This window comes from Pleuronectes platessa, chromosome 11 (assembly GCF_947347685.1).
Source record: "Pleuronectes platessa chromosome 11, fPlePla1.1, whole genome shotgun sequence".
Classification (NCBI taxonomy): Eukaryota; Metazoa; Chordata; class Actinopteri; order Pleuronectiformes; family Pleuronectidae; genus Pleuronectes; species Pleuronectes platessa.
The window spans coordinates 3,641,664-3,657,279 of NC_070636.1; the positions used below are offsets into that span (position 1 = coordinate 3,641,664).

General features: G+C 47.0%; 1 protein-coding gene across 1 annotated transcript; it reads left to right on the forward strand.

The window, feature by feature from the left end:
* The first annotated feature begins 24 nt into the window (after positions 1-24).
* On the forward strand, positions 25-14,952 carry znf106a (zinc finger protein 106a). The gene is made up of 22 exons (XM_053434441.1): positions 25-134; positions 2,093-2,186; positions 2,581-2,642; positions 4,240-4,431; positions 5,486-7,393; positions 7,486-7,951; positions 8,040-8,109; positions 8,308-8,462; positions 8,589-8,649; positions 8,757-9,077; positions 9,331-10,093; positions 10,213-10,262; positions 10,847-10,992; positions 11,074-11,208; positions 11,291-11,407; positions 11,710-11,901; positions 12,261-12,323; positions 12,435-12,554; positions 12,665-12,736; positions 12,835-12,906; positions 13,024-13,170; positions 13,451-14,952. The coding sequence occupies exons 1-22, from the start codon at positions 37-39 to the stop codon at positions 13,505-13,507; spliced, it is 5,361 nt and encodes a 1,786-aa protein (XP_053290416.1). The 5' UTR covers positions 25-36; the 3' UTR covers positions 13,508-14,952.
* The last annotated feature ends 664 nt before the right edge of the window (positions 14,953-15,616 follow it).

A 15,616-nucleotide genomic window follows, 5' to 3' on the forward strand; every position in this document is an offset into this window, starting at 1 on the left:
GCGGCTGAGCGCGGTGTTCTGTTTTCCCACAGCGCGATGCTCGTGAACGCGCCCCGGGTCGCGCAGGATGTTGTTGTTAGCTCCAGCGGTGCAGGGGGAAATGCAGTAGTCTCACACATCTGGAGGTTTTTAAGGTACTGAACTCTCACGTATTTATACTCATTACTTGTTAAATACAATATGTAGTAGCTGCGAACACTGTCGCGTTTGTAAAACCCCAAATAAGCCACTTGTTTTGAGTCCTTGCTGTCGCTGGCTAGCTTGTCGCTGCTAGCTTGTTGTTGCTAGCTTGCTAACCTGCGAGTCGTTAATGTTACTAAACGGATTAAAACGGCGTTGAATCGTTCAGCAGTTTGAATTTGCGTTAACAGTTCGTGAATCGCGCAGCCATCGTTGGTATTTCGTCGCCTTCTCGTCCCATCAGTTAAGGGAGATGCTAACACACATGCTAATCGAGGAGCTGGGCTAGGCTAACAACAATCGAAACCAAGCTAACGCTAAACTCGTGTTAAACTGATGCGAGTGTTGATTTCCCGACAGTCTCTTGAGTTCTGATCGTTTGATAAACTTTATGTACAACTGCGATCACAGCGTCTGAAGAGCGAACTTTACTCGATATGTGATGGAGGAACTTCTGCAGCAAGCGGCTAGCTGTTAGCAGCTAGGCTAACCCCTCAAGTTGTCACAATGAATAGAGCAGACGAGCTTTCATCGTCTCTCTCTCTTAGTCTGGAGCTTTTACTGTGAGATAACATTGGACCTGACGTCATATTCTATGTGTTAAACGTTAAAACAAAGCTTTAATTAACTTTAGAGTCAACGCCCCTTTTCAGTTTCTGGAAGAAAGAGGAAAGCTGTGTGATGGTTGTTTGTTTAGACTCGATCGTAGGATTTAAGATATTCTTCTTTCAGTGCATCAGCGGATTTAATCACCTTTGTATAGTTTGTTGTGTAACTAGCTTGCTGCCCCCCCCCCCCCCCCCCACACACACACACACGAACACAGGTCCACAGCCTCAGAGGTCATTTGACCCTGGGATCATCCTTGTTCCTGATGTCACACTGTAACCAGCTGACCTCTGGGCCATTGGCTGCAGAGACACATTGTGATGGAGGAAATTTAACAGGCTCCACATTACCAGGAAGTGAATATTGGTCTAACTGACTTTAACTGTGGTTATTAATCATTATATTGTTGAGTAAACGTTGTTGTTTGACGGTGTAATGAATCAATATAGTAGAAGTAGGAAAGTTGTGTGTCCATAGATGAAAGTTAGGCAGTGTACATAGGCAGGGGGGGGGGGTATAAGGAATTTTGTCCTTTCTAACATGTTGTTATCAAACCCTTGTTACAAAGAAATGTTACAAGGGTTTACACAGTTTACAGGTAATCACAAACTGTTATAAATAACTAAACAAAAGCAAAAACACAAGTTTTCTTTAATGACACTGTGCTCTTGCTGCTAAGTCAGTATTTCTTTCCCCGACTCCAGATTGTGTTGTTAAAAAGTAAGAAAATTCTGCTACAGAGACCAAATATTTTTGTTATCGTTTTATATTTTAACAGCACCACAAATATAACAAAGATGGCGGGTTCATCCCTAAATTCATAAACCTATAACTTTTTATAGCAGAAACATGTTTTTCCTCTGGGTCGGTTGTGTCTCAAGAAGGTTGTGTTAGCGTATAAAAACCACCACAAACAGATCCACCAGCAGTTGACTCCTGCCCCACATCCTCCCCTGTTTGTGAGTGTTAAATGTTCCTGTCCTGACATGGGCCCGATGCTGCCATGGCTCTGCTGCCTCCTGGCCACAGAGTTGCTCTATCAGCAGTCTTGAATTAGACCCGGGTCCAGGTTGAACTATGTGCTGGTATTCGGGCTGCGGTACTGAGGCATGTTGTGGAATAGAGAGGTTTGATCCGTCTGACTCGCTGTGAGCTCAACCGCAGACGTACTGTACACTGCTCATATTCCACAGAGGTTGAACCTGTCATTCCAGTTTATCATAAACACAGAACTTGTTGCTTTGTCCTTTTGTAAGCTGTTGATGTTGAGTGTTGTCATTAAATTCCTTCTCTCTTTTGACAGTAATGGGCTGAGATCCTCCCTCATTCAACCCTCTTTCAAAATGGCGAGAGACAGAAAATGCATCCTCTGTGAAACAATCCACGTTTCTAAGCAGGTAATTCACCCTCAGACCAGGTTCATACAGAATAAACAACGTGATACTTTCAGGAGCTCGAGCTACATTTACACTTGAGCTGTGGACAAAACAAATATGAAGGATTTACAAATAATTATATTTGCTTTATCATATAAAGTACATGTTCAATTCTGATGAAGATAATTTTATGCACATAGCTTTGTGTTTATGCACTAATATTTATATGGAGTCATGCTATTTAATGTTTTAATTAATACTTAATTTTACTTTTGCACTCACCATTATAACAGCGTTTTTTGCTTCCACTTGCATTTCTTGTTAAATTCTCCCTCTCTTGTGGCATCTAACACCTGAATAAACATTCAATGCTTAAAATAACAACTTTTCAAGAATTAACAATGTCTATTTACAGGAGATGGACGAGCACATGAGGAGTATGCTGCACCACCGAGAGCTGGAGAAGCTCAAAGGCCGGTGAGTGTCTAAAAATACACAGCATGCACAGATATCATGGAAACATCAATGCATTACAGAGATGAATCATATACCAACATTGTTTTTCCCAAACAATGTTTGGATGAAACCTCTTATTCATTGTTAAAATTAAAAAATGAACATTTAAGGGTATGAAATGTATAGTCCAAAAATTGAATTTGGGTCATGAGGCACGTGCTGGATCAGGGGATATATGGGCAGCTGTTTCAAGTGTGGCACGTATATTTAGACACAATCTCTCCGGAACAACAGGCCTGAGCGAGAGGAGGCAACTGGGTATCTTGTGACCGCCGTGGAGATTACTGAAAGCATGTGGCACGTTGCTGACTTTGAAGAATCTCCACAAGTACAAATATCGATTCAGGTCCGGAGCTGCTGCTGAGCGTCTTCTGTGATATAGTTGTAAGAAAAATATAGAATATTAATAGAGTGCACATGGATTTAGAAAACGGCCTCTCTAGTAATAAATATCTGAAGCTTAACTTGATACAGTTTTTATTTGACTTCTTTGCTGTCATTACTGAGTCGGGTTTCAGTTTCCTCGCCGCTGCAGCTGAAAACAAACGTGTTGATCTAAATACATTTTATTACCTCCGCTTAAGAGGTTATGTTTGAACCCCTGTCCATTTATCCTTGGGTTTTATTTGTTTTAAAGCACGATGACAGTAAGACTATGGGACAAATATCCACCAGAGAGTCTTAGAAGGATCAGAGAGAAACCTGATATAATTTGGTTTAGTAAATTTATGAGTGTGTAAAATGTGGTGCAGCTTGATCGACAACTATCCCCGTTGATCACAAGTTTGCCAACTGCACCAGAGGTCAGATAATGGCCGAATGCCATGACACAAATTTGAAACAGAAAATTGAGAAGGAGCCAGCAGAGTCACAACCGGTATCAGAATCACGGGATGACATACTCGGGATAGGTTTTTGAAGTGGAGGCTGGGAGCAGCTGCACGAGGCTCCAGTTTCACAGGCTTTGCTCGGGATTGGCCAGTGGGCTGCTCGGGCCTGTTTTAATAACACATGCTGGCCCGGAGGGGGCTGGGTCCCAGCTCTCCCTGAGCAGCGTGGGGGTCAAATACAGACATAGCCTTGTGTCGAGTCTCACAGCGCAGCGGACACCATCATGACCGGACACTAGGCGTCTGTGCTGCGTCCCGGTGCTGTGCTGCATGGCTTGTTTTGGTGGCTGGACATAAACAGCTAGATGAGCACGCTGCCCGGGTCCAGCCTGGCTCCTCCTGCCCTCGCTGCGCCGCCTATGGCCTGCTGAAGAAAAATAACAACAAAGATCAGGATGATACACATTTAAACTTTTTTTAACGGAAAAAAAATTGCAAGTTAGCTACCTCCTGATCTGCGACAGATAAACAATTTGGACAACTTATATTTTTTGAAAAGGATTGTTGAGTATTCTCCTCTCCTGTTTGTATTTTGACTTTTAAGTCACTGAAAGTAGAGCCTGAGTTCTTTCCTTTAAGGCTCTGCAGACGAGAAACCAATAGAAGACGAGTTCAGTCACAATGCCTGTAGGAACGATTGAACGCCCGCTCTCGCCTTCCCTCCCCAGGGACTGCGGACACGAGTGCCGAGTGTGCAAGGTGACGGTGGCGAGCCTCACAGATTATGCCAGCCACATTTCCAGTCCCACGCACAAGCAGAATGTGGAGGCAGCGGAACAAAAGCATGCTGGGAACGACCACGAGGACTACTTCGACCAGAAACTGGTGGACCTGATTGAAAAGAGAAAAGAGCTCATCAGGTAAGGCTTTCTTAAAATAACTAATTTATGATGTTACCAGTTTTTAAGTTGGAGGCACAATGGTTGTAAATGAACATGTGATATAAATCTAGTATTATAAAGTCCCTTCTTTGAAAAAAATTCAAATTATTAATGCTTATATCCATGTGAATGATGCTGCTGTGATTGGATATAAAGATGGCTGATAGCTCACAGGTTTACATGTGTGAACAACATACTGTAAACCATGTATAGTCACATTCTGCTCCGTGTCGCTCATCAGACTCTTTTAGCTGCAGCTTCACGTCCAGCAGAGTCGTGTCGTGTGTCAGGAGTGCAGACTATAAAAAGTATGACTGCGACTGAAGTTCAGACGCGACATATTAATCTGTGAGGCTTCCTCATGTGCGCTGGGTTTCTTTCTTTCCTGAAGACGTGTCGTGTTGATCTCAGTATCTCACTGGAAACGTTAGAAAACACTTCTGACCACAGCATCTGGCAAAGTTTGATATGTGAGGAGACGGTTGAGGGCAGCAGCCGACACTCAGCTGTCCTTTCACATGCCTGAGCTGTAGGTCATACTGAACCAATCCTAGACGTCTGCCGACAGTGTGCAGGGAGAATGTACGGTTGCCAATGAAACTTTAACGTCCTGTTAAACAGATTCAAATAAATATCAAGTCACATAAAATATACTGTTGCTGCCAGAGAGCAGGAGAGATTTTGTTTTACCACTTTTTAAATTGTCAGCAAACTATTTTCTTTTTACACATCTTCCTCTTCATATATGGAAACAGCTGCTGGCTGCAAACAATGGTGACAGGTGAGAACAAGCCAAACGTTATGGGCGAGAAAAAAACAAAACTCAAAGACACTAAATCTCTCTGTGGAGCTAAAGACTGGGGTAGAGTCAGGTGATATATTTCTGTGTGTTCAGAGAATCAAATACAAACAACTCTTCTGATTACTGTTGAATTTTCTTTGCATTTCTTCTGAGGGCATTGTGGCTTTAGGGTTGGAAAGCAGAGGTACCTCCAAAGAGGCCACTGAGTGAAGATCTGTGTCTCGTTCTTAGGAAAGAAAAGGAGGCTGCTGCTGTGAAGCTGGCACAAGAAGAAGAGGATTGTAGGAGAAAGGAGGAGTTTCAGCAGCGGTTAAAAGAAGCTAAGGAGCGCTACCAGCGGGAGTACACCTGGCAGCAGCCGCCACAGGGCTTCGCTGGATCTGGGCAGCACAAAACCTGGTACGGCAGCAACCGATACAGTTGGCACCGCGGTCAACAGGGAAAGAGCGCCACCTGGCATGCTCAGGAGCCTCCTAACTTCCAGAAATGGGGATCTGAAGAGTGTGTTGGTGGAAGCTTGCTTAGCCAGGGAGGGTGGGACAGGAGGCAGTGGGATCACGGTGGATTGTCGGGCAATCAACAGAATCGACTGCCGTGGCTCAGCAGCGGCGGCAGCAGTAATGGGGTCTACGGCCAAAACAATATATCTCAGTACAAACAAAGACCCCGTCCCCTTGGCAGCTCGGGGCCAACTCCTACGCACCCACCTCCCCCCAGTTTTTCTTCCCGGGGCTCTAGCCAGTTTCAAAATACTCCCAGTAACGAGAGAAGTCAGCCGAGTAACGGGGTTCAAGTTAGCAAGGGACAAACAGCCGAATCTGAGCACAGCGGTAGTAAGAACTCTAAGACCTGTGGTAGCAATCCAAAGCTGGACAAAGCCTGTCGCTGGTCGCCCTATCCCGCCACAAAGGGCTCAGAGTCTGTGCCCCCTAAAGACACCAACACAAACTCATCAGAGAAGCAACCCAAAGTCCCGAAGCACCCCAAAGTCCCGAAGCCCCAGAAGCAAGATACAGCACCAGAGACCAGTGCCTTTAACAAGCTGTCCCGACCCGAGAGGGAACCAGGGCCGCTGCCTTCTAGTGGACGAGCTGTGGAAGCAAAAGAGAAGCCAAAAGCAGATTTTAAAACCAAACCGAGGGAAAGCAGCAGCAGCAGCAGCAGCAGCAGTAGAAGCAGCAGTGCTCAGAGGGAAGGTCACCAGAGCTCTGCATCCACTCCCTCCAGTCAGAAGGTCAATAAATCCTCACTGCAGAAAGATAAGAAGACGTCCTCACTTCCTGTACTCGCCTCTCAACTGAGTAAGGTCTCCGGTCAAGGGAAAGAGGCACAATCAAAGCCCACATCCAAACAGAGTGGACTCGGCTCTAAAGCTCCACCCATTGGGCCCCTGAAGTCGAGGCAGGAACGGCAGCTCCCAGAAGTCCCCAGGAAAGAAAGACAGTCGGTGTTAGAAAAGAGAGGTTCTCTGGATAGCTCAGGTAGCGACAGGATGGAAATCTCACAGCACATAGTGGAGGAGCAGCAGAGGGACTGTGCTCAGAGTCAGATCGGAGTGAACAAAGAAAACAGCTGCAGGCCGGATGCAGCCAAACCAGATTCATCAGTCAGGCCAGAGAAGCCTGCGTTGAAATCTCCAGACAGCCGCCAGTTCCTCCAGTCGTTACAAGTCAGCACCTCCACCATGGAGAACTCAGAGTCTGCTGCCTCAAGCAGGGAAGAGGAGAACAGCGGGAAAGTGGAGGAGCAAACCTGCTCCTTGGCCCCAGACGAGGCTCTGCAGGCGGTTGAGGCAGAGCAGAGCTCAGAGAGCGACACCTCCAGGAGTGGTGAGGCACAGACCATGTCAGGATCGAACACAGGTCAGTCTAAGCTTGACCTCCCCCCCGTCTTAAAACGAGACCTGACCAAGCACATCAGCTCCAAGAGCAAAGCAGGAGGCCACGAGCCCAACCTGAACATCGCCAGGCGGGTGAGGAACCTGAGTGAGTCCCGGAGGAGCGACTCCGAGAAGGACTCGGGGCTCAAACCCACGGTGCGCCAGCTCATCAGCTCCTCCGGCTCCCGGCGCAACGTGAACTGGGAGCAGGTGTATCAGGAGGTCAGGAAGAAGCAAGACAAAGGGAAAGGGATGCCGAGGTAAGATTTCTCTTTTAACATTTTGATATTACAGTAAAAGTTATTCTATTTTCAGCTGCTTTCAGCTCATGTCATGTTATGTCACACTCCAGGTTTGGGATAGAGATGGTGCCGAATGAACAGGAGGACCAGAGCCAGGAGGAAGATGACATTCCCCGGTTAGAGGGTCTCAGCTGGGAGTCGTTGATGGAAGCTTCTGCTCCCGTCGCCACGAGAAAACGCTCCTTATCAGAGAGCAGCCTGGCCCCCGAATCCTCTGCCTCGCTGTTTAAGTCCCTCCTGTCCAAGGAAATGTCCCAAAGAGAAAACCTCAGCTCGGAACCACAGGGATCTTCTATCTCTACCTTGTTCGCTCAAGGGAGCAAAGAGGTTCCCTGTAAACAAGAGGTGGATGACTCAGCCGATCAGTTTGGGGCCAAAGCACAGAAGCAGCCAGAGAAGCTGACCTCAGCGACAGTGAGGGCCCTGCAGCGATCGGACTCGGTGCTCGGGGACAGCAGCTCAGGGACGGAGCAGATAGACGCTCAGGGAACAGGGAAGAGGAGACGAGCTGCTGGGGTGAGTCGACCAAACCGAGTCCAACCCGAGTTCACCAAGTGTCAGCGTCTCTTTGCAGCTGTGTTGACTCTGTCTGTCTCTCATGTAGGACGCTCACAGTGCAGAGACGTCGTGTTTGGAACACAACAGCAAAAGACGGAAGGTCAAAACCAAAAAAGGTAATAAAACGGTGTTACTCATGATTCATGGAGACAGTAAACAGATGTTTCATATTGTCTCCGCTGATGGAATCTGAAGATCTTGATGGATTCAAAGCTTCAGTCGTCTTTGAGGCCGATGTGCAGGACATGAGCATCGCAGCTACACTAGATTTAAGTCAGAGTTGTGTTTCTAAGAGTCCCCCGTGCTCTGTGCAGATCGCCTGCAGATCGACCAGCTGCTGGCTGTGTCTCTACGGGAGGAGGAGTTGAGTCGCTCCCTGCAGACTGTGGACTCCAGCCTGATCCAGGCCCGCGCCGCGCTGGAGGCCGCCTACATCGAGGTGCAGCGCCTCATGGTGGTTAAACAGCAGGTAGGAAGAATACATCTCACATAATTTCAAGATTTGTCTTTACACCCAAGGTATTTATCCACCTACATATGAATAATTTATAGTTTTCACTCTCTGACGGCTCCTGTGTGGCTCTGTCTTCCTCAGGTGGCTGTAGAGATGAGCACAATGAGAAACAAGCGCATTGAGTTACTTAAAGGGATGCAAGGTAAGAACCCATGTCTGTGTGGATGCTACTACTATAACTAACTAGAAACCAATTCTTAATAACAAATAACAATAGATGAATTTAATCAACTCTTTTTTAAAACACAGGTATTGAGGAGGAAGCCCCTCAGCTCAAACTGAAAGAAGAAAAGATGGATGTCCTGGATACAGATCCACACATAGCTTCCTCCCTGATGTTTTCCCCTGTGACGGAGGCTGCTGCTGCTGCTGAGCTCAGTCCGAGTCCTCCTGCTCAACGTGCTTGCCCCCCCTCCTCCAGTCTTTCCTTCATGTCTGCAGTTATCAAAGAGGAGCCCCAGTCCCCGGTCCACGTCAGCTCGGAGCCGGACCCTCTGCAGAATGTGGCCCTCAGTGCTCACAGCACCACACCGGAGCTGCTGGTCGCTCCTGCTGCAGCGTCTTCGCCAAGTAAAGTCATTTAATGCAAAACTCCTATAACACCATGTGGCTCTACCTTTTAAACACAAACATTTTACATTTTATTTATCTGTATCTAATAGTAATTTTCAAACAGTCATGGATTTTACCCTTTGAATTAATTTGACCTCTAAGTGCAGTAGCTCAAGAGGAAATAGTGAAACTAACTCCCAGATGTCCTCCCACTTCTGTCAATAATTAACTCTGCAGTTCACTAACTATGTGCCTCTGAATCTGTTTGCAGATCCTGGCCTGAACTTTCAGCCGTCTCCTGAGAGGAATCCTGAGCTCTACCAAACCAAAACAGAACATGTGTGGGAGAAGCTTGGAGACCGAGACGAGAGCTCGTCAGGGCCGTGTGAGAGACTGGACAAGGGCGTCCAGGCCACGAGGACCTTTCTGGAAATTGACTCCAAATCCTCCATAAAGCTTCTCTCACCGAGCAGGAAGGGCTCTGATGTGGGGGCCGTGGTCGACTGTGCATCCACAAAGACCTTCGAGATCCCCTCGGTGCCCTCGGTGCTCAATCTGCCCGCCTCTCCGTGCGAACTGAGCAGCGGGAAGCGCGTGAGGAAGCTCAAGAAGAGGAAGGTGCTGAAGAAGGCGCAAGGGACGGAGCAGCTGGAGAGCAGTGACACCGAGGTAGATGGGGAGTTCTCCAGGCCGAGGTGGCTCCGGCCACGCAGGAGACCCAGTGGAGGCTCCCAGGTCAGCACCTCCACTCTGCCCACAGACGATAGAGAGGGTGACGTGACCATGGAGGAGGTGCAGAGGCAGAAAGTGGACCACAAACACATGGTGGAGCTTCCCCGCATGGCCTCCACTGAGCTGAGGGTGAACATAGATTCAGAGGAGAGCATGGAGGTCACTGCAGTCTGTCAGCAGCCCCACGCAGATGCTCCACATCCCACTAAAGTCCCACACTCCTCCAGACCTGTGCCTCAGAACCTGGCCTGCAACGAGGTCACCTCCACAAGCGACATGGACATCTGCAAATCCTCTGAGAGGTTTGTAGAACCGTTTTACAAAGCCAGAAAATGCAAGAACTCAATTCAGAAGTCAGAATTTATAATAACTGAACATCCAATTAATAAACCGATTAATCTTTTCCATCTTCTCTCCCCAGCGACTTGCCGTGTCCCGTCACGTTGACCCAGACGCTGAAGAACTCATCAGGTTCGTTCACCTCTGGAGACGTGTTTGTGTGTTTGTGTTATAAGTGTTGAACTCGTGTTTTTCAGAGTAAATTCAGTTTTTTTGCATTTTTCAGTCATGACAGCTCACCTTCCCTAAATCATACACATGAAATCTAACCCCCCCGGGAGCGTCTTTAAGTTGTGACCATGTAACCAAACATTAAATCCTGCCATGTTCCGAGCAGCCAAACTTAGACATGTCAGGCTCCCCGCCAAATTAAAATAGACTGGAGCGCCCAAATTACTTTTTATGGGCAAGATATTCATAGTGACAGTGCGGAGCCGGATGAGTGGTGGACGGACACGACTTAGTGAGAGTGTGTATATTTAACCTGATGTATATTAATGGATGGTCCACACGTCTTCAGATGTTCATGCTCCAGCAACTATTGGATGTATTGTCACCTTTAATTAAGCTTTGAACACCATAATAATTCCCTTTTAAACTGAATGTATGACTTTTAAGTTACTTGCATTTATTTTAAAGAAGCTAATGCACACATTTGCTTCAGTCGACTCGTCACATGTTGTGTTACAGTTTCCGTGTGTGTATCTCTTCCCCAGATGTGTCTTCTGACCACGGTGAGGACGCGATGCCCACGGAGGGGGGGTTCGAGGGCCACCAGGAGGCGGTGAACGCCATGCAGATCCACAACGGGCAGCTGTTCACGTGCTCAGGAGACCGGACTGTCCGAGCCTTCGACCTGGTGGTGAGTGTGAGGAAACTCTGCTGAGGAGGTTTTTTCTCGGTGAACGCCACGACAGAGCTTTGCTTCTATTTCTTGTTGCAGAGTCATAAATGTGTGGGTGTGTACGGTGGCCACAGCTCCAAGGTGAGCTGCCTGTGGGTGTCCGCGGCTCCCAGCCTGCATCACCGCCTTTATACTGGTTCCAGTGATCAGACCATCCGCTGCTACAGCCTCAAGGTAAAACACACATTGAAATAACCGTTTCAGATAATGTGCCACAATGCTGCCACATCCTGTGACGCTTCCTCCTTGTCCACAGACTCAAGAGTTGGAGCATCAGTTTTCCCTGTCGGACCGAGTCCTCTGCCTCCACAGCCGCTGGAAGACGCTGTACGCCGGCCTGGCCAACGGCACCGTGGTGACCTTTAACCTCAAGGTGAGCAGCGCAAAGGCACAAATAATACAGCTCGTGACTTAATAATGTCATAGAACACGTAATATAGCTTAATAATTAAAAGTGGTGCATGGAATGGTGCAAAAACAACAATATTTCTATCTGAAATTATAAATACCCTCTAGAAATTGCCAGGATGTTTGTGCACACTGAAATTGCCATCTACTGTGTATCTCTTAATAAGAACCAGTTGTATCGTTAGTTTACAATGATCTATTTATGGGGGGGGTGGTGTAATAGAAAGCCACAATCTCCGCTCAGTGGCTTTTGTCTTCACTTGTCAGACAAACAAGCAGATGGAGGTGTTCGAGTGCCACGGGCCCCGGGCCGTGAGCTGTCTGGCCACATCGCAGGAGGGAGCGCGGAGGATCCTGCTGGTCGGCTCCTACGACAGCACCATCAGCGTGAGGGACGCCAAGAACGGGCTCCTGCTGCGCACGCTGGAGGGACACATCAAAACCATCCTGTGCATGAAGGTAACCTCACCGCCGAGACCTCACCAGTGAGCGAGCAGGAGTTTATACACAGTGTCCCAGCAAACGAGGAGCGAGACTGAAACAATATCTTCTCCGTTTTTTGAATAGTGGAACATTGAGGGACAGTTGTGGCTCAGGGGGTAGAGCGGGTCATCCACTAAGCCAGAGTGTGTAATGTGTGTGTAATGGGTGAATGCAACTTTTAGTGTTAAGTGCTGTGAGTTGCCTATAAGACAGGAAAAGATTTATCTAGTTACACTCCATTTATTGTGTCTATATAATACTTTCATGTTATATGTTTTCTTTGTGCTGATGAATTATGTTTTGAGTTTGTTTCCTGATGGTTCGTCTCTTCTCAGGTTGTCAATGATCTGGTGTTCAGTGGCTCCAGTGATCAGTGCGTCTACACACACAACATCCACGTGAGTAATCCACTTTCTCTCTTTCTACACAACGTGTACGTGTGAAGACTCCAGTCCATGGTGTGGTTGAATCCCGGTTCTATTGTGTTGTGCCTCGCTGTGTGTCTGCAGACCGGGAAGCTGGTGCGTGTCTATAAAGGTCACAGTCACGCTGTCACCGTGGTGTCCATCCTGGGGAAGGTGATGGTGACCGCCTGCCTGGACAAACTGGTCCGAGTCTACGACCTGCAGGTCAGTGACCTCACACCATCTGTCCTCTCAGATTAATGAAACACTCAGTCGGTCCCTGCTCTAAACTGCTCCCACAGAAACAACTAACCCGTTTGTTTGTTCCTCCTCAGTCTCACGACCAGCTGCAGGTCTACGGGGGACACAAGGACATGGTGATGTGTATGACCATCCACAAGAACTTGGTGAGATTTCCAGCTGTGATGTGATCTCATCCGATGGGGGGAGTGTTTGAATGAGACGTGAACATGTGTGTGTGTGTGTGTGTGCTGTGTGTTTTCAGATCTACACTGGTTGTTACGACGGCAGCGTGCAGGCCACCAAACTGAACCTGATGCAGAACCACCGCTGCTGGGTGAGACACGGGACAGGAAGTGGAACTGGGAGGAGATGAATTGATGCAACATGTCCTGTCTGGATTTCATTGTGGAGTTTTTAAATTTGATTTCCTAACCCCATCCTGTGTTGACAGTGGCACGGCTGCTCGCTGGTCTTTGGGCTGACGGAGCATCTGCAGCAGCACCTGATCAACGACCACACCGGAGCCAACTTCCAGACGCTCAAGTGCCGCTGGAAAAACTGTGAAGAGTTTTTCTCCTCGCGCAACAGCTCCAAGCAGGTGAAGAAAGATGTGTTGACCCCACACATTCCCTGTTGTTGTGGTTTTTTGGGCCTTTTTTGAAGTAAAAAAAAATGTATCTCGTCTCACATTAAAGAAAGTTGCATATCGTGGGTATTTAGACATTTGATGACATCACCTGGAGCTCTGGGAAACCATGACGGGCATTTAGAACCATTTTCTGATGTTACACGTGAAACCAAACCAGAAACTACCTGTCGAATGAATCAATGATGAAGATGTAGCCTCAGCTTGACGGACGTTTCGATCTGTTTTGCAGGGGATGCTGACTCACATGTGTAAACATGCTGAGGAGGAGCTTGACCTGGAGCCTTAAAGTCCCCCCCCCCTACACTGTTGACCTCCCATATTGGGGGGGGACGTTCTTGGGACCCTCTTAACTTGTCAAGCCCGATGAGTGGCGTCTGATGACTCCATCCTTTATGTTCGGTGTTGGAATCCAACCACGACACAATCGCGACGGGAGGGTTGGATGTGCTGTTGTTTATTTTTATATGTTCTTCAAAACACGCCTTCCTCTCTCTCTCTCTCTCTCTCTCTCTCTCTCTCCGTCAGTCTGACCACTGCAGTTCCTCTTTTCACTGACCAAAGTAAAACAAGGAAACACGACTTTACTCGACTGAAGAAACCTCAGCGTTGCCGGTATCAGAGGGAGCTGCTCCGCTTTTCTTTCCAAAAATGCGACATTAAACCAGTGATCATCCTCCGGATTGGTCCGCTTCTATATGGCATGGGCTTAAGAGATGTTTTTATTGTTGTTGTGATGTTTCATGTTGAGCAAGCTACTGTTATTTTAGTTTTCTTCTAGGAAGTTTCCTTTGTTCACGCCATGTAGACAATAATAGTTTAAAGTTTTCAGATATGAATGATGGCGTCTCTCAGTTGTGGGAAAAAACAGCTTTTGAAGGAGTTTCATTGAAGTGGTTTTAAATTTTATTTTGGCGGTGAAGAATAACGGATTCTCACGTTGGGTTCAGGTACAGTTTTCTTTTGTTCTGTTGCTCATTCAGGTGATTTAAAGGAGTTGAGGGATTTAGGTGCTGTGTGACTCGGCCTGACGTGGCCTTTTGAGAATTTGCCTTTGCAGTGAAAACTGAACCGTGATGTGAACGTGGTGACGTGTGTGTGTGTGTGTGTGTGTGTGTATGTTTGTGTTAATGTGTGGATTTATTCCTCGTAACTGTCGACAGAGTGTTTTTCCATGAGTGAGTGTGAAGTGTGGATTTTTTTTGGACGGGATAATCCCTCTCGAGGAAATGTTGTATTTTTGGAATTAATATTTAATATTTGGAGCATCGAGTAGAGGGCGGGATGGTTTACTGACAAAGTGTGGACGTGAAGGATGTTCAGAGGAGGTGTTGGATGGAAGAGCTTGAAGGGAAGAACAAGGATTCATGTCCCATGCCATACTTCACCCTCTTCAAAGACAAGCGAGTTGGTAACCGCTTTTTTAACCGGCTCATCAGACCAGTTTTAACCAGTGTGAAGGTCCAGTCGACTCAGTGTGGTGAGCGCTCTCTGGGTCAGATCCTCTACAGAGGGTTTGTTCACCCGGATGTTCTCTCAGCCGCCGTCCTGCAAACTCCCCTCGACCGTTTCTCATCTCCGACGAAAACGTGCAGCTCCCCTCTTACCTGGCACACCTGAGTTTCTTCAAGTTTTTCAGTTGTTCTCAAAGTTGTGACGAGATATTTTTTAAGAAAGTGCAATCAAAGAAATTGTTAATTATAATAAAAAAAAAGAATGTTGCAGCATTTAAAACTGTTTTCTGTCGTCTTTATGATGTTTTACACTCTTTGAATCGAATGATGTGTCTCCACTTCCTCCTATGATCCAGAAGTGAAGCCAAAACATCACGGATATGAACGCAGCGGCCATCTTGTGCTGATGATGTCATTTGAAGCCAGAGTCTCAGCTGTCAATCATCTCTCCTGCTTTTATAGCATGAAGTAACTCATAACTGACCAAACATCAGTGTATCACCTAATATGACCGAAACAAAATGTATTCGTTGTGTACTTTGACTTTGAAGGTTTGATCCATGTCCCCTCCACTAACAGGGAGTAGGCGGGGCTTATGACAGGTACAGCAGCCAGCCACCAGGGGGCGATCGAGGCCTTTTGGTTCTGTGGTCAGAGCAGCCATCTTAAAATCAACATCAACACGTTTCGGTGACAGTCAAACCAATAACTACACATTTATTTATTTATTAGATTAAGATGGTTAAAAATGCAGTACACTCATTAGACCAAAGCCTTAATACTTAATAATAAAAATCACAAAAAGCTGCAGCCCAACCCCTTAGCCGTAATCTTTCAAATCCATATCTGACCCTTGTAAAAATAAAACAACTTGTCAGCTCCACGTTGTTGTTCTTGAGTCTCATCCGTCCACGTGTGGAGCTGAACGACAGGCGGACTGGACA

Excerpts from the sequence above, each read along its gene's own strand:
- znf106a (XM_053434441.1), top strand. The coding sequence starts at position 37 with ATGCTCGTGAACGCGCCCCGGGTCGCGCAGGATGTTGTTGTTAGCTCC. Across the intron at positions 9,078-9,330 it reads TGCTGCAGCGTCTTCGCCAA|ATCCTGGCCTGAACTTTCAG; the intron begins GTAAAGTCATTT and ends ATCTGTTTGCAG. Across the intron at positions 12,737-12,834 it reads TGACCATCCACAAGAACTTG|ATCTACACTGGTTGTTACGA; the intron begins GTGAGATTTCCA and ends GTGTGTTTTCAG.